This window comes from Wolffia australiana, chromosome 7, assembly GCF_029677425.1.
Source record: "Wolffia australiana isolate 7733 chromosome 7, ASM2967742v1".
Classification (NCBI taxonomy): Eukaryota; Viridiplantae; Streptophyta; class Magnoliopsida; order Alismatales; family Araceae; genus Wolffia; species Wolffia australiana.
The window spans coordinates 11,293,065-11,314,279 of record NC_135841.1 but is presented as its reverse complement, the minus strand read 5'-3'; the positions used below and the strand labels follow the sequence as shown (position 1 = coordinate 11,314,279).

At 43.8% G+C, this 21,215-nt stretch overlaps 3 protein-coding genes across 5 annotated transcripts; all 3 read right to left on the bottom strand.

Annotated features, from left to right (window-relative positions):
- Positions 1–9,737: 9,737 nt before the first annotated feature.
- Positions 9,738–10,504, bottom strand: LOC144705103 (SNARE-like superfamily protein). The gene has a single exon (XM_078577634.1). The coding sequence runs from the start codon at positions 10,492–10,494 to the stop codon at positions 9,964–9,966; it is 531 nt and encodes a 176-aa protein (XP_078433760.1). The 5' UTR covers positions 10,495–10,504; the 3' UTR covers positions 9,738–9,963.
- Positions 10,505–10,652: 148 nt separating this feature from the next.
- Positions 10,653–11,837, bottom strand: LOC144705101 (putative E3 ubiquitin-protein ligase RHA4A). 3 transcript variants are annotated; one of them, XM_078577632.1, is made up of 3 exons: positions 11,634–11,837; positions 11,456–11,541; positions 10,653–11,384 (listed from the first exon to the last, which is right to left on the bottom strand). In XM_078577632.1, the coding sequence occupies exons 1-3, from the start codon at positions 11,835–11,837 to the stop codon at positions 10,874–10,876; spliced, it is 801 nt and encodes a 266-aa protein (XP_078433758.1). In that variant the 3' UTR covers positions 10,653–10,873. The 3 variants fall into 3 exon arrangements, with proteins under 3 accessions (XP_078433758.1, XP_078433759.1, XP_078433757.1); XM_078577633.1 differs by having other exon boundaries at positions 11,658–11,837; XM_078577631.1 differs by having other exon boundaries at positions 10,653–11,544; positions 11,642–11,837.
- Positions 11,838–11,868: 31 nt separating this feature from the next.
- GDPD4 (PLC-like phosphodiesterases superfamily protein) lies at positions 11,869–15,931 on the bottom strand. The gene is given in 8 exon segments (XM_078577630.1): positions 11,869–12,138; positions 12,949–13,181; positions 13,255–13,347; positions 13,871–13,951; positions 14,070–14,130; positions 15,101–15,198; positions 15,571–15,657; positions 15,746–15,931. Coding segments are annotated over 8 exon segments (963 nt in total). The 5' UTR covers positions 15,893–15,931; the 3' UTR covers positions 11,869–11,975.
- Positions 15,932–21,215: the final 5,284 nt, after the last annotated feature.

The following is a 21,215-nucleotide window of genomic DNA, read 5'->3' as shown; positions in this document are numbered from 1 at the left end:
GCGGCAAGGAACCAGGCCCAACGTGCGCCGCCAAATGTGGGGTGCATTTCGATCAGGAAGCAGAAGCAGTCCTGGCGAAGCGAGAAATTGACCGGGGAGGACGTCATGGTTGCTATCACAAGATTGAGTGCCTTATCAAGTGGAAAAACAGACCAACGGAATCAGCCACCTAGGAGCGCGACTCAAACTTATGGCAGTTCGAGGACCTACTACGAGCATATGAAGTGGAGCAGCAGGCGTCGACGAGAGCGTCGACAAGTTCACGCGGCACGGGCATGTTAGGCCCCTAACTAGGCGGCATTCCCTACCCAAAGGCCTGCGTGTTTATTGGGAGGGAGTGTCCGCATTGTAGGCTCACGACATTAAAAGACTGAGTCATTATGGGCAGCGATGCCCAAACCTGATCTTTCAGGCCATCGCCCTTGTATGTGGTGATACACTACACAAGGTGCGCGTGCCCATCCACACCCAAGGCGAGACGGATTGGGTGAAGTCCGCACATGCTGGGTGCGCTAGCCAACAGGCATGTGAACGTGCGCGCGCTGGGCTCGCTGGCAGACAGGCGTGTGAGCACCGCGCGCCAAGTGCCACGAGTGGGCGCCAACGCTACGCGCGAGCGCCAAGCACTGCGTGGGAGCGGCGTGCCACGTGTGCAGCGTACAGAGCTGTGGCTGCACAGTGGCTGCACAGTGGCTGCACGGGCAGCGCGCGCACTGCGTGTGCATGACGCGGGGTAGGGAGACATCCCGCAAGGAGACTAAGGCATGTGGCGCACTGAGAGCGCCGAGGTTGCACAGAGGGCGCGTGGCACTCCCGCGGGTTATGTTAGGCGCACAGCGCTCAGCTTGGGGCGTCGAATGCAATAGCGTCACGCGGACTGCGCATGAAGGTGTTGGCACGGGTGCTGGTGGTGTGTGTGATCGTCAAGGCAGGGGTGGCATGTGTGATCGCCACGCCCGCGAGCGCACAATGCCCGGCCCGAGGCACTGGTGTAGTGACAGCGTGGACGCGCGCACGAAGCGGCGGCCTCGAGGCGGTGCGGTGACACTACCCTAGCGCAAGGCGCCTCGTCTCGTTCGTTGGATCACCCCTTGTCTTCCCTAATGTAATGGTCCCAACGATGATGTACTCTTTTACGATATTAATGCAATGACTCTATTCCCTAACGAGGCTGCATCCCCACCATCTCCGCTAACCCCTTCTATGTGATCTTAAGCATTTGTAAAGACTTCCACTACAAGAGATCAAGGTTGCTCATTGTTTTCTCCGAGCATTGAGGCCAGCACATGCCAGATTCGAGCAAGAAACCTAGCTCAGGATTTGACCGTGTGACACTAGGCTATAGGGAGTCATTTGAAATAGCATATAGTTTTACTCATAAAAAATGGAATATATATGTAACCTTATATAATTTAGAAATGAATTATTTTAGGCATGAAATAAATTCCAAAAAACTCTCGAAAAATCAGGAAAACTATATTATTGATTTCTTAATGCAAAAAATTTAAATGTCAAATAAATCATAAATATAATTTAGAAATTTTGATTTTCCTTTATTTCTTTTGAATAATTTAAAAGTTAATGTTTGATGTCAAATAAATTCCAGAGAAATAGGAAAAATATGTATTTGAGTTTATTCATCAAAATAAATTAAGAGTTAATTTATTTGATGTCAATAAATTCCCTAACTTAGGGAATATATATTTTTTGAATAATTGAATAGAATAATTTAAGAGTTAAATTATTGAATTCAATAAAAGTCCTATAACCATTCTAAATTCTTTAAATGGTTCTTTCTTGATTTGTTTGGCATGATTGTCATGATTTTAAATTTAGTAATGGTTTAATGTTGTTAAATTTTTCTTTAATATTGCATTTATTTATTTGATTTATAATTTTCAATATTATATTGTGGAATGTTGGATGGAATGAGAACCTAGAAAAATCTAGATGAACCTAATGTAGGATTCTTAAGTTTTGGCCAATATAGAGAGATATTGGGGTTAGAAATTTGACTATGATTGATAGTCAAGACACATTTACATTCTTGTCCCATACAAAGCACATATGTATTATTCATGTGCTCTAGATGAAGACACATGATATGGGATGTCACATAGTGCTCATCATGATAGTTGAGACCAAACCTAAAACCCCTCAAATTAAACTCTGAGCCGTAGCGCGAGAGTGACGAACTCAAGTGTGGTCCTCCTTCATTATAGTCTTAGGATCCAAATCCCTATAAGTTGGGTTGGTGGAGTCTACTCCATGCTCACTTACTCAAGAGGCAGGACTAAATACTAGTGTATGACACAAGGCCAAGGTAGAGGAACCGTGCAGTTTGGTAGGGGTACAGACAAGGATTATGCACTAATCTATTTCTATCAAGTAATGAAGGTATTGCTCAGACCAAGCTCAGTGGTTGGTGATGCAGGAAAACGTCGGTGACATCATCCCGAGGGTACCGAGTTGATGCTCAGATACATGTTTGACGCCAGACCTCGTCCATTCAGGTATCGAGGTGATGCTCAAATTACCAGAGTAATAGTGGACTTTGTCGAAGACGTCGTTTGTCGGGTAGGGATCTATGAAGATTGTGACCTCCTAGGCAGATGTACGTGCAGGCCCTGACTTGTGATGTTCGCTAAGCTCCGGGCTCCGTGGTAGGTGATCGATAATGGTAATTGTGACCTCCTGACCCTCGTCGGAGCGATGATGGTGTTTACGGCGCTGAATAGACTGAGTTCGTGCGGCATCTCGCGTAACGGATGAGCTCGGCCTGTTCGTAGGGAAAACGCTCGGTAGGTTCTCTCGTGTCTGTTTATCATCTCACCTATTCTATCCCTAGCACAGTGGAGTCTAATTGAAAGATATACGGCAAAAGATAAATTAACTTGGCGAGCTAGGGGAACAAAGTACCTCTTTGGTCATGTCATCCCATTGTCAAAATATTTGTCAGAGCAGTAGCCAGTGCAAGCAGGTTTAGCAAAATCGTGTCGAGGACGAGCACGTCATCACTCGACTGGCAGCAAAGACGCAGTGTAGGAGACGTGACGCTAAGGAGAGAAGGTGAGGCAGGGAGAGAGGACTCGCGGCTCAACACTACAGGCGGTTTTGCAGCAGCACACGGGCAGCTCGGTGCAGCGAGAGCGCTCAGGTGATGCAAGCGAGCCATTACAGCGGGAAGCATGAGAGCCACTCGGCGTGGCGTGCAAGGCGTGGGCAACTCAACATGGCGGGCAACGCAGCAGGAAGGAGAACATGGCAGCTCGATGTGGCAGGAGCGCATGGACAATGGCGACAGAACGAGGCGGCAAGCAGCATGCTGGAGAATCAGCATGGCGATAGCAACGGCAAGGCCGACGATGCCAGAGGCGGCAGTGGCAACGGCGACGGCGGCGGTGGCGGTGTCAGCGTGCAGCGACTGCGGTGGCGTTGGCGGCAGTGGCGGCGAGCGGTAGCAGCGGTGGTGATGCACAATGGATCACTAACGTGGCCCGGAGAGAGAGAGAGAGAGAGAGAGAGAGAGAGAGAGAGAGGGGTTTAAAAAGGAGAGAAAGAGAGGGAGAGTAGTGCTAATGAGGGGGGGAGGAATAACGGAAAGAGAGAGAGGTCTGGTTATAACTGATGGAAATATATGTGGCCGGCAAGCCATTCACACATTCCACATCTCGTTCCATATTCATTAATAGAACATATTCATTATAGTGCACGTGTGATGCGTATAATGAAGTCCATGAATACATGATCGGACTTAATGAATTATGATGAGATCGTAATACGGAGATCACTAGTCTTTAAGCATGTGTTCTAAACATTCCTATTCAAAGGATACGCGAGAAGGACATCGAAGTATCCGGATAGAATAGCTCTATCTAGCCTCACTCATATGATGAGTATGGCCGGTCCCGTAGCCATTAGTGTGGCGACACTAAGGATAGATAGTGGGTGCTCTTTAGTGGAAAGAGTTCACTTAATTGATCCGTACGAATCCCTGAATGGTATTATACCGAACTGTCAATCAGGTTGATTCACGTCACGGTAGTGTAAGTGGTCCTTACACCTGAGACACCGAAGACGTCTTGTGGACGGACGGTTGTACTTAGGCTATGGCCAACGAGTCTCTAATAATGGGATTCTAAACGGTCTTAGTTCGGGTGCATCAAGAAGTACACGAAGGGGATTGAGTGGTCAAGATGGGATCATCCACCCTCGGTATAAGAGGTGACAACTCAAGGAAGATGATGCGATGAAGTCCTTGGCCAAGGCAGTGAAATATCGGAGAAGAGTTCTCCAATGATTTCCGAATGCATCAGTACTAACTCGGATGACCGATTAGGGTTTGACAGTTGACCATACCCTAAGTCGTCCAAGGAGCGTCAAGTGGATAAGGGATTATACATGCACGGTAACCGATGACGAACAGGTTCCGTGAGTGAGTCGATACACACTCCTTTGTATCTTCTACGACACGAGGCGTAGCTTGGCACCCCACGTGTCGGAGTCTCGACCTATCGATTGGGTTAAATCGATCCGACAGTAGTTAATCTATATGATGATATAGTTAATTAATTTGGAAGGCCAATAAAGGTTATTGGGCCGCTGGAGTCGTTAACTAGACTGATACATGGGCCAAGAGGGTCACACACAAATGGTCTTTTGGACGTTGGAAGATATACTTAAGTTTTGGGGGTTTTTATGAAAAATACCCACTTAGTATAAATAGGGGAAGGCCCTGAACGAAATTCACCCATGCCAGAATTGTTCAGGGGCCTTTTCCCTTCTTCTCCACTCTCCCCACACCCCCTCTCCATCCCTGATGTGATCGGGACGACGTAACGACGCCAACGGAGAAAGAACGGGGCTCGTCAACGAGGAGGAGATCCGACGCGCCGAGGACTGCGTGGATACGTCTAGAGGCTGCACACGTGAGCAACTTGACTCATCTCGCTCCGGGATCGAAGAAATCACGAATGAGATTCGTGCAAAGGTACTTTGTTTAATGGTATTTGTTGATGCCGTTCGGTTCGCAAAAAGACTTCCACTGCGCATCGTTTTGTATTGTTCATCCATCTCAAGGCCACTAGAACCCAACAATAATGAGCGTGGATGTGGGAGACAATGGGAGGAAATAGAGAAGATAGAGTGAGAGAAAATAGGGGAGATAGAATGAGAGAGAATAGAGAAGGAGAGCGTGAATGATCGGTGTGTGGCCGAGAGAAGAATTAGGCGACAGAAGGAGAGGGAGCAGGTGGAGAGAGAGAGAGAGAGAGAGAGAGAGAGAGAGAGAGAAAGGGCGCGCAATAGAGAGATAACGTTAGAGAGGATGCTCGCTGAGAGAGAGAGAGAGAGAGAGATCTAAAGAGAACTAGAAAGAGAGATATTTAAGAGAAATAACTGAAGAGAGAGGGACAAATAAGAGAGGGGGTTCGATAGAGAAAAAGAGTGATGGAGAGAGGGAAAGAGTCAGCCAATTGATAAAGAAGAGAGACGGCGATTAAGAGAGAGCAACATAGAGATAGAGAAATAACGATGAGAGAAAGCGAACGAGAGAGTATCGTAGGGAAGAAGAGAGTCAACGGTAAAAAAAAGAGAGAGCGCGATCCAAGAAGGGAACATACGGGAGAAGCGGCAAGCGATAGAGAAAGAGGGAGAACGCCAAACAGAGAGAGGGGAAGCATGAGAGAGAGAGAAAGACGAGTTAATGAGAGAGAGAACGCATGAGATAAATAACGATAGAAAAAGAGGGGATCTAGAATGGGACGCGATTGCGAGAGAGACCGGGAAAAGAGAGAGAGCGATGCGAGAGTGAACGGGAAAAGAGAGAGAGCGATGAGAGAGTGAACGGGAAAAGAGAGAGCGATGAGAGAATGAACGGGAAAAGAGAGAGCGATGAGAGAGTGAACGGGAAAAGAGAGAGCGATGAGAGAGTGAACGGGAAAAGAGAGAGCGATGAGAGAGAGAACAGGAAAAGAGAGAGAGAGATGAGAGAGAGAACAGTCCATCGGAAAAGAAAGAACGGCCCGATAGAGAGAAAGAACGATGGAGATGGCAGGAGAGCCTCCCCTCAGCGGCGGCGGTGGAGGCCCTTCCGGCAGCGACGCCGGGGCGGCTGAGGAGAAACCGATGGGCGAGATTATTGAAGCAATATTTTCTACAACTTAAAATCGCCAGCGAAAACAATGAAAGTCTTATAGATCCATAGAGGGAAAGAAGAAAGTGGGAAGCGTGGGGAAAAGAAGAGGGTGCCGGCGGTTGCTACTCCAACGGCCACAAACATGTAGTTCATCGTGCAATCTCCACCAGGCGGCGTCGGGGGCAGCGCAGCAGCAGCAGCGGCGGCGGCATCAGGCGGCAGCAACGGCGTCAGTGGGCGGCAGCATTGGGCGGTGGCATCGGGCGACAGCAGTGGCGGCAGCGACGGCGGCATGGGCGGCGGCACAGGCGCGCGGCACTGGCCGCGTTGGCGGCGGCATCGCGAGTGGCGACAGGCGGCGGCATTGCGAGTGGCGACGGGGCGGCAGCGGCGGTGTCGTGAGCGGCGGCATCGCGAGCGGCGCGTCATGATCAGGGGCGGCGGCGTCGCGAGCGGGGGTGGTGGCGGTGGGGCCGTGGCGTCGCGAGCGGGAGTGGCGGCGGTGGGGGCAGCGGTGTCATGAGCGGCGACTCGGGTGGCGGTGATGGTGTCGCCGACGGCAGTGACGGCGTCGTGGGCGGCAGCGATGGCATAGCGAGCGGCGGCGACAGCATCAGCGGTGGCGGCGGCGTCGGTAAAGAAATAGATAAGTTTTTGTGGTGATAGTGACAAGAGTGAGGGAATGAGAGAGAGACAAGGGATGAAGTGAAGTGAGGGTGATGGGATAAGGTGGATGGAGAGATAGATATGTATGTATATACAGATATATTTATGTATGTATGATAATGGCAGGATGATGAGGCAAGGTGAAATGGATGGTATAAGGAATGGTGAAAGCTATAGGAAATGATCAGATAAGATGATGATATATAAGCTAATAATGATGATGAGGAAATGATTATGAGGACGGAACAATGTAAGGACTGAAGATATACCAGGACCACAGCACTTCCAAGCTTCACATGGATTTTTCTCCATTTCTTTGTTGCTCTCTCTCAAACGCTAAAAATATTACGTAATCACTTCATAGATCTCTAAATTTGAAATCTTTGAAGGTTCCTACAAATGTACAAAGCAAGTTTAAGGGTAATTTTTACTATGGTTGGTGTATCAATTGATTGGTGTAAGGTAGTGGATACAAAGACGGGAAGAAAACAAAGTGACCGTCAAAGGTTTAGTGCAACCCATCTCCGAGATCATCAGATATCAATGTTTGAAGTTGGAGAAATCCTGGATGTTGACCTGGTTATAAAATCTCTATTTCTTCTCGTCAGTGCCAACATTGCTTCAACTCTAGTGGTTTGATGGTTTGGCATAACTAAATTTCACAAAAAAAAATATTTGGAAGTATTGGCTGTGACCGTACGCATTATACAGCTCCCATGGCATCATGTGCCGTCGCTATAGAGAATAAGACAAAAGGAAGGAATAAAAAACAATTAAATGTGTAACTTGGCGATGCATCATCTCGCACCATGCCTAGACATTTATTGATTCTCCCAATTGACATGAGGCCATGTGTTACTGTCACTAGAAAAATGAATGTAATGATTAGGTAATTATAGGTGTTATGTGGCAAATAGGTTTGCACATTCCACATCACTTGATTGCCCCTTTTTAGCCAATGATATTTTGACACATAGTGTGCATTTTATTGAATTTTGTAGATTTTATGCATATGAAAGCACATATGTTAAGTTCTGACGCATCCTTTTTTAGTTATTCAAAACCACATTTTTATGATTGTAATCCTTACATTTTTCTATTAGTCTGCATCATCACTATGCATAAAAAATACAAATACATCAGATCATGATTGCCCATCTTGTAATTATGATTTGTGATGCCACAACGGCATCCTTTTGCAATGATTAGGTGCGCTAATTATTGAAAAATAATGTGTCTGATTGATATTAAACCAAATCAATTGGGTAACAGGTGTTAGGGCAAAAAATAACCTCAGAAACCCTTATTCTAAAAAAAAATATTTTGACGTAGAAATTCATTTTTTTTAGAATATGATGTTAAAAAATCCTCATAAATTCTAAAAAAACACAAAATTAGCATATCAATCTAAAATAGATATAATAATTTTAGTCTTTATAGAAACACATATGTAATCAGTTTAATGCAGATAAAGATGTAAATTTGATGATGTTAACCTAATAAATATTGTCTTATGAAAGCCTCATTATTTCAGATATGTTATTGGGCCCAAAAATAGAAACAATGATGATGGTTTTCCATCACCTAACAAATGGACTCAAGAGAAACTGATTCAATTAGCATGATATTCATAGTATCGTCAACTAATAGAAGTATTAAGATTTAATTGTGTTTCCTACCATTAAAACCTGAGCCAAAAAACAAAAAAATGTCATTTTTAATGTTTCAACTATGCTAATTCAACCACAACTAAAATACTATTTTCTATCTCTGACTATGGTGGGTATGAATCTTATACCCAGTTTGATTTTTTTGTAAGATACTGAAAAAAATCCTAGTTTGAAGAATAACAGGATTTGATTTGAACAACCTATAGATCATTCTTAGAATAAGTGTTCAAAAATCACCCCATCTAATGTGTCATGAGGTCCACTGATGCCTTTTCATTATCGTAGATGACGCCACTAGTGTTCCGGATGAATAAGAAATAAGATACACAGCATATCAGTCCTACACAAAAGTAGATTGAAATTTTATCAAATAATTTATATCTATAACTTTAGAGAAATTGAGTTCAATAACTTTAGGAACTCGGTGAGAGTTGGAATAAATCTATTGGGGAGGTTGGTCGATACGCTCCAAAATAGTTTAGATATTCTTCTGTGGATCATAAAGTCATCCATAGCATCTTCAACCATCGTCAACCCGTACATGTATGAACAAATAAATACTCTTTCCAAGATATTGCATTATAAAATACATTAAAAAAAGATCAGTGACTACTTGTGGTATTCTTATGTGGATCATAAAGTCGTCCACAGTATCTTCAACCATCTTCAACCAGTACATGTATGAACAAATAAATACTCTTTTCAAGATACCCAAACACATTCTAAAACACATCAAGAAACTATAACTTGTGTGTATTTCTTGTGGGATTCTTCTATGGATCATAAAGTCATCCATAGCATCTTCAACCGGTACATGTATGAACAAATAAATACTATTTTCAAGTAATATAGCGCATTCTAGAACACATCAAAAAAAAAGATGAGTGGGCCAAGCAACTATATAGCATATACTGTGTATATTTCTTGGGGAGTTAGAAATATAGTGCAGGGACGTGGACGGACAGTTTTTTCTTCCCAGGACGAATGGACGGGACGGTTTTCCTATCATCAGACGAAAAAACCGTCCCGTCCAGAGGTCTCGGACGATGGACAGTAAGGGATGGACGAAAATCCATCGGATTCACTTCCAACGGTGGAGATCTTACCACGTGGCATCGCTTAATCAATTCCTTGACATTTTGCATTAAAGTCCCTGATTTTTTTCGTGCGCAAACTGATGCCCCCCAAAAGTAATTGTACATATATCCCTCTGCTTTCTCTCTCCTCCATATTTCCCTAAAAAACTTTGAAAAGAATATTAAAAATTTTAAATGTGATTTTTTTCGTCTAGGACGGGACGAAACTGGCAAAGTCGGGACGCGGACCCTTTTTTTCTTCACTGGAGGAATCCCTGGACAGGACGGCTGGGACGAAGTTGAAATATCCAGACGTCGGACGGGACGATCTTCGTCCCGTCCCGTCCATCGTCCATCGTCCATCGTCCACGTCTCAGACGATCCTGAGCTATACCCGAACTTAGAAAAGCAGGCATCAGTTGGTAGGAGCGCGGCAGAGGGCAAGCCAGCGCAACAGCGCGGCGGCGCAGACGCCCAATTCAACAGCCAAGACGATCTTCACCGCCCGCAGCCACCGCCGCTGGCGCGGCGGCGCCGCGCGCAGCCTTACCAAGCTCGAGCCCTTCTCCTCATCCTCTCCAATCTCGACGGCCCTCTCCTCCTCGACCTTCTCCAGAGAGCTTCTCAGCCGTCGGATCACCGGCTCGAGCTCCTCCTGCAGCTCGCTCCTCCGCCGCCTCAGCCGATCCCGCTGCCGCCGCAGGAACCTCAGAAGCCCCCTCCCGCCGACTGAGCAATCGCTCATGGCGAAGAACGCCAGACCGTCATCCGCCAGCATCCCGTACGTCGTCGTCTTCGTCGTCTCGGAGTACCAGGCGTGGAATCGAGGCGCCTTCTCCAAGCAAGCCCTCGCGGTCGGCTCCATCTCCCGATCTCCGCCATTGCTGGAGCTGATTATCCTTCTCCCCTTCGCCACGCACCAGTACGATATCCCTTCTTCGAGCATCGTCGGATCGACGATCGCGAACCAGATCGAATTAGAGATCAAAATTAGAGATCGAATTAGAGATCTCAGATGAAGAACTTTACCGAAGATGGCGAATTGGGGAAGAATGGGGAAGACGACTAGCGATTTAACAGAGCGATGCAAAAGTGAAGGAGAAGTTGTCGGACTAACCTCTAAATTATAAAGGAAATTACCGAACTGCCCCTCCGCCGGCGGCGGCGCCGTGCTTTCTACGGCGGGTTAGTATTTCGTTTTTTTTCTTTTTTAATAATTCGAACTGTGCACAGAGAAAGAGGGAAGGAAGAAGACGTAGCGCTCGCTCGAATTAGAGCTTGCCCGATCTCGAACAAGTCTCGCCTGATCTTGATTTGCCGTCGGCTTATCTTGCATCGTCGGAGCTAGATCTTAAATTGCTACCGCCGGATTTCGCATCGCCAGATCCAGATCTTGAATTGCAAACGCCTGATCTGGAATCAACATTACCAGAGCTCGAATCTCCAGCTTTTGATCTTGAATCGCTGTCGTCGAATTTCGCAGATCCAGATCTTGAAGTGCAAACGCCTGATCTGGAATCAACATTACCAGAGCTTGAATCGCCTGAATCAGATCTTGAGTCGCCAGCGCCTAATTTCGCGTCACAAACGGCAGATCTTGAATCTCCGGCGCCTGGCGTAGAATCACCGGAGTCAGATCGAGAATCTCCGTCGCCCAATCTCGCCTCGTCAATGGCGACGGATCTAGGGGCGCCGGCGAGGGAGACGCGGCAGAGAGGACACGAGGCGTGCGCGGAGAGCCATCCGTCGATGCAATCGACGTGGAAGGTGTGGCCACAAGGAGGAATCCTCTTCAAACACTCCTCCGATTTGTAATCCGCCAAGCAAACCGAGCACCTACGCCAAACCGACGCACAAATCATCAGAAACCGGATCAACGCGAAGCTCGTTCGATCAGCAAAACTTACTGCGTCTCCCGAATCAGGAAGCTCTCTCTGAAGATCACAACCGGGAGCAGATCCCTCACCTCCTTCTTCATCCCCTGCTCCGGCAACTGCAACCAGACCATCAGAACAATCCGAACGATTGATTCCAGAAAACCGCGTGGAAGGTATCGAAATCGAAGGAGAAGAAGGATTGCATCACCGTTCCTGGAAATTCTCCGCGCACCTGATGCATTGTCCGCATCCTCGGAGAATCCCAGCTGGCGCGCCTTCTCCTCAGGTAGAAGCCGTAGAACAGAGCGAGCAAGACGAAGGTGAAGAACACGGGCACGGAGAAGATGAGCGCCTGCGAAAGCTTCAGCTGCGGAGAATTCGAATCCGAATCGGAATCCTCTTCCCAAGCCATCGCTAGGGTTCACGTTTGCTGGCGGAGCGAATTAGGGCAGAAGAACGATCTTCCAACCAGGGTTATTACTACAATTTCTTTGGGGATCGTCCTGGACTCGGAAAAAGGGAAAGAATGAAGGGGGAAGGGGGAAGAAGGTCACCAAAGGAGGGGCCTTTGGCGGCATTTCGCCTCCGTCCTCCGCATCACCTCCTGGAGAAGCCTCGGCAAGCTCGTGATCACTGCATCCACGCCCTCCGATAGCATCCGCTGCATCGACGGCTCATCATCCACCGTCCACGCGTACACCTTCTTCCCCTTCCTGCAATTTAATCTAATCTGGATTAGTCCCCTAATCATTTTTCTTAAGCAGATGTCGTCTAGGGATGGAGACAGATGACGGATGACGGGTTAACAGCGGATGGGACGGGGCTGATTATCATCCGTCCCCATTTCATCATCGTCACCATTCTAATCTGGTTTAGCGCCCTAATCATTTTCTTTAAGCAGATGTGGCCTTAGGGATGGAGGACAGATGATGAATGATGGTTACGGGAGGATGGGACGGGACTGACCATCATCTGTCTACATTTCGTCACCACTGTAATCTGGATTAATGCCCTAACCTTTGTTAAGCCGGTGTCGTCTAGGGATGAAGGACAGATGACGAATGGTGGTTAAGGGCAGATGGGACTGCACTAACCATCATTAGTCTGCATTTCATCATCATCACCATTCTAATATGGATTAGTGCCTTAATCTTTTTTGAGCAGGTGCTGTCAAGGGATGGAGGTCAGATGACGAATGATGCATTTGGGAGGATGGGATGGCACTGACCATCATCCCTCAGCATTTTGTCATCACCACCATTCTAATCTGGATTAGTGCCCTCATCATTTTTTTAAGCAGGTGTCGTCTACGGAGAGGACAGATGACGAATGACAGTTACTAGAGGATGGGACGGGACAGACCATCATCCGTCCACATTTCATCATCATCACTGTTCTGTTGTCAGTCCCGTTCTGTCATTCATCTGTTCCTGACCATCTCTCTCTCTCCCAATTTCCATCATCAGTTATCCATTTCGTCCCAGTTCGTCATCCATCCTCTAGTCCTAGTGCTGTCATCTTACCCATGGAGGGATCTCATCAAGGAATCTTCAATCAGTGGGTGGTAGACGCCAACGACGGACGCGTCCTTTATCCTCAATGGCCGGTTGCTGCTCCCAGTGGAAAAATCTTTCATCACAATGTAGCCCACCAGTAAGTTGAACCATGATTTCGCTCGAGATTGCCAAATAATGTCTCTCACTAGCATGTCGCTCTTCGCCCAGATGATGCAGTTTGAGCAGTTTGTCTTCCTCAGCTGGGAGAGGAAGATAAGGCCGATTGATTAGATAAACCTCATTGGATTCTTCATGGAGCAGATCAGGTTTTACCATTGATAGGAGATCTTCAGCTAGGCCTTTCTCATACATTGGGGGACCGACTTTGGCATCTAGAACCACTCGCTTTACAGAGTTTGATACCAGCTGCCAAATTGGGAATAGAACTTGTTAGATTGGTGAGTTTCAATGAATGGGGACCTTGATAGTTGGTTCATATTTTCTGATTTTTCAAAAAATCTTGTGTTTGTTGTTGAAACCAGAATTCATTAATTGGCCCAACAGTCTTTGAAAAAGATGGAATGTTTGGATTTGAATAAAATATTAACAAATATATTTGCTTTCTTCTCTTAGAAAACATCACATATCAACTGATTGAAAGACTGAATTTTTGGTAGGATGGCACAAAAAGGGGAGCAATATATTGGTGATGTTCAGTGAATGGATCTCAATAACGAGAAGCGCCTTGTTTAAAATTATAAAAGTTGTGATTGAAAACCAGAATTCATTGGGTCATCAGCCTCTAATTTGATCGAGTGTTTGAACTTGAATTAAAACAAGAATCAAACTACTCGTTGTTCTACCTTTTATAGAAATATCTGATTATTCAAATTGATAGAAAGATCCGATTATTGACACAAAAAGGAATTCAAAAAGTAGCGTCAAGAACCTGTAATGCGTCATCAATGGAGACCAAGTTCAGGTTCTCTCGCTCCTTTGGCGACAGAGATCCAATATCCAGATTATTCAGCTGCATGAGCAGTAAAGGTTATTCATCTCTACCGGACAGGGGCAACTTCATGCAATGCACCTAATATGTTGTGTGATAAAACTAAGATCGAGGATCTTCAGAGAGATCATGTTTTCACCTCATCTTTTCTCCAGTGGCCCACACGGGTTGAGTGATTTCCAGTTATTCACTGCAAATCCCTGCCTGGGAAAATAAAACGGTTAAAAAAAGTCAATGAGAAACTGCTTCCTTGCTTTGAGTGCAGGAATCATCATAGAAAAATAGTGATTATAGAATTGAATTTTGTATGAAGTGATCATGATACAATTATATTTTGGTTAGTATAGCTCCGGATCGTCCCGAACGTGGACGATGGACGGGACGGGACAAATTTCATCCCGTCCAACGTCCGGATTCAGTGCAGGGACAAAGGATGGGACGAATTTTTTAACCGACGGTAAAAAAAACTGTCCGTAAGAAAACTGTAAGAAAACTGTCCGAATTTTTCTATGATGGTAATACAATTCATCCGACGGTAAGAAAACTGTCCAGTTCTCCCGGGACAAATTTTCCTCCTGTCCCTCGTCTCGGACGAAAAAAACCCATTTTATATTATTAATTTATTAATATAAATTTTTCTAAATTTCTTAGGAAATTATGGAGGAGAGAGAATGCAAAGGGCCATACGTTCAATTATTTCTGAGCGGACGCACATAAAAAAACAGGGACTTTGATGTAAATTGTCATTGTGAGGCCACGTGGCTACATCTCAACCGTCGGATGTGAATCCAGCAGTTTTCCATCCAGATTCGTCCATCCAACGTCCGAGACCTCCGGACGGACGGTTTTTTGTACCATGGGACGAAAACCACCCCGTCCGGTGGTCCCGGGACGAATTTTCGTCCCAAAATTCGTCCGTAACTTTGGACAAGACAATTTTTTCGTCCTGCGACGAAAAAATCGTCCCCTCCACGTCCCTGCACTATATTGGTTAGTAGTCTTTGGTATTTTATTCATCAAGTTTTCAAAGAAAAAAAAAGTTATTAGTCTAGCGAACTAAACTATCTCTTGATTATGAGGACTTATTAGTCTATTACCTCAATAATTTGTTCCAAACTAATGCAGACACTCCATATGAAAATGATATCAAACGGAGAAACAGGCACTAACCTATCATGAAGAGCAAAGAACGCCCCATCTGAAGAACGAGAGACATCAATCTCAATGCAGTCTACTTGGGAAAGAAGAGCTTCGCGATATGCGCCCACCTGCCATTGGCAAATGTTTAGTGCCATTAAAATTTGAAATTAAATAAGACTAGCATAAGTAATAATATCAAGCTTCTTTAAGTCTTGATTGAGCGCTAAACCATAATTGATTACTGCCTTTGAATTCCAAACAATGAGATTATAATACAAATCTCATGATGCCTAGGAAGACAAAATATAAAGAAATTCAAGAATAGACCCGGAGGATTTACGGTCGTCCAAAAGTTCATGTTTAACAACAGCATAAACCTCCCAAATCACGTTCATCAAAAGGAGGCCGCATGGTGATCGCAGTACAGATTTCTCGAATAAATTGTCCGAAAAACTCGAGCAACTCAAAGCGCACTGATCAAATAGAAATCGATCACTTACGGTGTTGGGAGCGGCTTTGCTGTTATCGCCACCATGGGCGCACACAAGAGGAGGATCATCCAGCCAGCCACACTTGTGCGATAGCGCCTATAGGAAAGAAACAAAGAACAACGAATTAAAACCCCAGTTCTTCAAAAAATAAACAGTAGAATTCAAGAAAAGGATCGATCTTCACCGTGGAAAAACGTCTTAGCCTGAAGTGGAGGAAAACTGGTGGAATCACGGCAAAAAATACAAGGACAAGCATCCAGCCAAGAATTCTCCGCCGTCGCCGGCCCGGCGGTCTCGGCAGCCGCTGCCGCCGCCTGCCCGCTTCTGCCATTACCCCCGATCTGTTCTCTCGCAAAAGAGCAAGCAAATAGTCAACTATCTTAGTCTGGCCAGTGGGTAATAATATAAAAGTCAATTTATTAGTTTGTTTTTAATATATAAATTATGTGCTAATAACAATATTATTTTGGATTAAGCCTTGGGGGGGGGGGGGGGTAGTGAACGATCGTCCGGGACGGTGACGCTGGACGGTTAGGTACGGTTATTGTCCCCTTCCTCGTCCCACTTTTTTGGTCCATCACAAACCGTCCCATCTGAAAACTATCCCATCAGTGGACCATCCAATAGGAAATTGGAAAACTATTGATGTTACAATGCATTAAAGTTTTAAATCTTCATAAAAAATCATAAAATGAAAATTTAGTACATTCTACCCGCATCCTCCCACCACAGGGCTGGAAAGTTTTTTCATCCTGAAATGAAAAAACTGTCCCGTCCTTCGTCCAGCGGACAAATTTCCATCTCGTCCAACATTCGGGCCTTGGATGGGATGGAAAAATCATCCCGTCCATATCCATGCACTGTAATGTAGGCTGGGGAACGGAATATGGTATGTTGGCCATTCACTTCATTATAGCCGTCAATGTCTGTTCTGACCTCTAAAGGAAAGCCTTTGTGCCTTCTACTCTGCTATGTCATCAGATGACAGTGATTTACTCTAAGTTTACAACCATCCATTCAGTCCAGCCATTGAAACAGAAACAGTAGGTAACTGTAGACGCTATGATTAGTAACTGACTGAAATGTTGTTACATCCCATTTCATCTGTCTTATCTTTTCATCCACCTGAGTTGCCTGGCCTTATTACAGTTGGACCATGCGATGGAGGACCATCCACTCGAGCGCGTCCAAGCTCGTCACCGGCCACTTTGCAGAGCCCGAGCCGACGTGGAGAACCCACATTTCTGCTACCCGATTTGAGAAGCTACATTCGCGTCGACTTGGCATGTGTCGTGTCCCTTTGTGTTCTTTTGTAGCGGCTCATTCCTCATATATGGGACCCATCTTTGGTTGTTTTAGTTCTTCTCGTCATCTTTGGATTGTAAGGAGGCCCCTCCTCCCCCTCGTATGTGTGTTGTTTGCTTGATGTTTTAGTTTGCCTCTTTAGGGAAGGGGGAGTCCATGTTTACCTTCTCCCCCATGTAAAGAGCCCTTTTAAGGGGGAGCCCAATAAGCTCCCCTTTAAAAGAGGCCCATTAAGACCCCATAACTGCTCTCTCCTTCGGGGTGGTCGTGGAGTCAGGCTTGTTAATTTGAAGAGGTATCGTGTTGTTCTTCGGAGAGAAAAAAAAAAGAGATGACCGATCATCTTCTTGTGCTTCTTCCTTCTTATTCTTATCGTGGAAAGTATAGTTTTGACTACTCTCTATTGCGCCAGAGTAAATCATCCAGGTTAGTTTCGACCCGGACGATTAGTTTCTGTCAAACTCCCTCAGCGCTGCATTTATTTCGTCGCTCTGAGGAATATTCCACTCCATTTACGATTGTAAAGGAGTCGATCCGGCGACTGTTCATTTGGCTTTCAATTGGCACGCACATCTATCGAATTTCGTCGTTAGTTGAACGAAATTCCCTTCTAGTATTTCCCATGCAAATCTGCGGCTTTGATTAATGCTTTATCGGCCTCGTCATTGATGATTCTTTGTTCGCCTATTCCGCTTGATCATTGATGATCATTGATGATCCTCGTCATTGATGACTCAAGACTGCTCTTGATACACTCTTCATCGGATCGGAGATCGACCTGTTGGCAGCGCTTATTTCTTTTTTTTGTCACCGCTCTTTGTCCACATTACAATCAACACGCCCAGTCCATTCCTGAAGAGTTGATTATACATATCTATCGTTCAGTCGGCCTTCCTCTGCCTCCGTGGGTTGACAGAAGCTGTGAACTCTACAGTTCTTTCGACCATATTCAACCTGCAATGTCTAGCGAACATCCAGATCTCATTGCAGTTGATTACATCTTTCAGTGCTGTCTTTATTTCTCCGCTGCCTCAAGAGAACCCCTTAATGCTTTGAAATAACCACCAATTATCATAGTGTTTCTTTCCTTTGATGGTGCTTGATCGGTCTCATTACGTCGACGGTGTGGACATTTTTGGACTAAATTTGTTCCCCATTCTGTCAGATTTTTTAAACTGAACTCGCGGGTCATTGGGAGCTTGATCATATTACGATCCTCCCCCTCGTGTCGGCTGCGCCTAAAAAAACATTCGGCTTCAGACGTGCTTATCGTTATATTTTGTCAATCATACACATCATTTCACTTTCACAATATCGCGTTTGGCGATTGTTCCTTTGTGACACGACTCACTGAGTCTGTCCGTCATGTTACATCACCATGTCATTAATGGGAGTTGACCCTGCAAGGGATGGGATCCATAGAGAACCTAGCAGGAAGCCTATTTAAGAGAGCAGGGCATGGAGTATTATTTCGCCAACTCTACCTTGTTCTTCATAGCAGAAGTAAAAACGCAACAACTTTGAATTAAAAGTAAAGTTAGAGTCATTGTTAGTGTCCCACTCTGAAATGTTTGTTTAGTTTAATAGTGATGCAAAAATTTGATATTAACATGTAAATTTTGTATTTCTAATCACTTCTTTGTCAATTCAAAATTCCATGCTATTGTTTCTATTTTGTCAATACATTAGAAAATGTGAACTAATAATCTTTAAAGACCTGAACTGGATTAAAATTCTAATTCAGTACCATCAAAAATTGAAAAAAAATAAAAGATAAAATAAAATGAATAAATAATTAGTTAGCCAGGTGGGAAATTTTTGAATAAAAATATGCTGGGTTCCAAGATATTGATCGAATGATCAAGTATTAAAAATAGTGATGTAATTCAGGTGGCATTCTTCTTATGTAGTGTATCAACACCATCTTTTTGATAGATTCCCTATACTTTGAGTAATTTTTCTTTCCATATTTATGCACCTAAGTGTAGTCAATCCAAAGATTACCTATTTCACCTCCTATTTTAGGAGTCTTTTACTTATTAGTGAAAAACAACAAGCATATGTTAATTAGATCCAATACTCGTACAAAGTCAATTTATGTAGGAATATTCATGCTGAGATGATGGGAATCCCCTATGCCCATAGCATTCCAAATTACCATTTTAGAAGTATCATTATCTTGATATTATTCATCGATTTAGGACTAAATATAGTGGACATTCCAAGAAGAATCAGCAAAATGGGCAAGCTGACATTATGATCCCTGACTGCCGACATAACTGATGGAATTGTGTAAGGCATCTAAGGCTTTATCACATTGAATGTCTTGTTCAATATTCATCGACAAAAACTTATTGTGTAGGGCATTTGTGATGCTTTTAGTGAAGTCAAAGGATATGTTGAATGATAAGTGAATTATGATGAAATCATAATACAATGATCGCTTATCTTTGAACGTATTCTCATTAACAATCCTATTTATAGAAATATTTGAGAAGGGCATTAGATATCAGATAGAATAACAATATATGCTCCCACTCATATAATGAGTGTGAACAATCTCATAGCTACCACTGTGGATGCACACAAATAAATAGTAGGTATACTTTAGGACATTTTGTTTATATATGCAAATCCCTAGATAGTATCAAATCTTAATTTCATTCAGGTTGTGTAATAGCATTTAGACTTGAGACACTAAAGACATCTTGTGGATTTATATGTTTTGATTATGACCTACAAGCTTCTCATAATTGGATTCTAAAATATATTAGATTGGATGTGACAATAAGTCCACAAAGATGATTATATCTTGGTGTCTTCTGTTGCTTGTCCACTCTCAGTGTACGATGATACAGCTCAAGGAAGGTAATGACAGATATTATGTGGCCACCAAACCAGTCACACCACCATATTTTATTTAAGTTCATTGAAATACCTATTTATTCATTATTATTCACATGCCATAGTTTACACAGAAGCCCATCAATAAGTTCAATGACCCAAGAGATTATGATGAGATCTGTTAACATGTATTATAAATATTTCTATTTTATGGACAAAAAAATGGGCATCAAAATTATATGGATATAATAGCACTATCTGATCATACTTATATGATAAGTATGGTTGATCATATTGTTGAAAGTGTGGCTACACTAAGGAAAAATGGTGGATGCTCTTTGGAAAGAGAGTTTATTGAATTGATTTGTATGAATCCCTTAAGGGTATTGTACATAAATGTTAGTCATGTTGATTCATGTCATAGTGGTATAAGTAATTTGTTGACCTAAGGTATCACGGACATCTTGTGGATAGAAAACTATGTTTTGACCACAGCTTACGAGTTAATAAGAAGTACACGAATGTAATTGAGTGCTCAGAACACGATCGCCAACATTGATATAGGAGGAGATTAACTCAAGGAAGATGATGTAGCTAACTTCCAAGGTAGGGTAGTGAGGATTTTGGATAAGCCATTTTCTAATGATCCCCATTAAGAAGTAGTACTATGACAGAATAGGTTTGATGATTTCCTATATCCTAAGTCATTTAGGAGTCTCACACCGACAAAGGATTATTTATATAGGGTAACCAATGACAGTAAGTTAAGTTTTTGAAACTTATTTTATTGATTGGGTTAAATTCATCCTTAATAAATTAATATATATGTTGATGTAGTTAGTTAATAACATTGGCCAATAATTATTAGGCCATTAAATTTATTAACTAGAATGGTTCATAAGATTTTTGTGAACTTCTAAAACAAAATATAAAATTACAGATTTGGGTGCCCCCCTCCCTTCTCATTTCTCCCTTCAACCAAAAAGAGTATCTTCGTGATGAAAAGATCCACAAGTGCTTCAAGGAGAGTAGGAGAAGAAGAGACGGAGATCCGAGAGCACCTTGATTGTGTGGACACTTCTAGAGGTCAGACACATGAATAGCTTCAAAACAATCTCCAACAGAAGAAGTCAAGGTTGGGATAAGTTCCCCACAAGGTACCCTATGTGTTTTGTCCTAGAGATAAATTTGGAATTGATTTCAGCTTCTATTGCATAAAAAAGAGTTTTCTAGACTTCAATCAAAGCACAAGAAACCAACATTGGATACCATAAATTCCTTGACCAAGGAATTAGAAATTTTAGATGAGTTATCCAATTACCTCACAATGCATTACTAACTGGGATAACTTATTAGTGTTTGATAGTTGACGATTGCCCCAAGTCATCCTATAAGTGTTATGCAAATGATGGATTATACGTACATAGTAGCTAATGACAGAAAGGTTCTATAAAAGAGTTGATAAAATATTGTGTACTTTCTAGAGCACGAGTGTAGCTTGACAC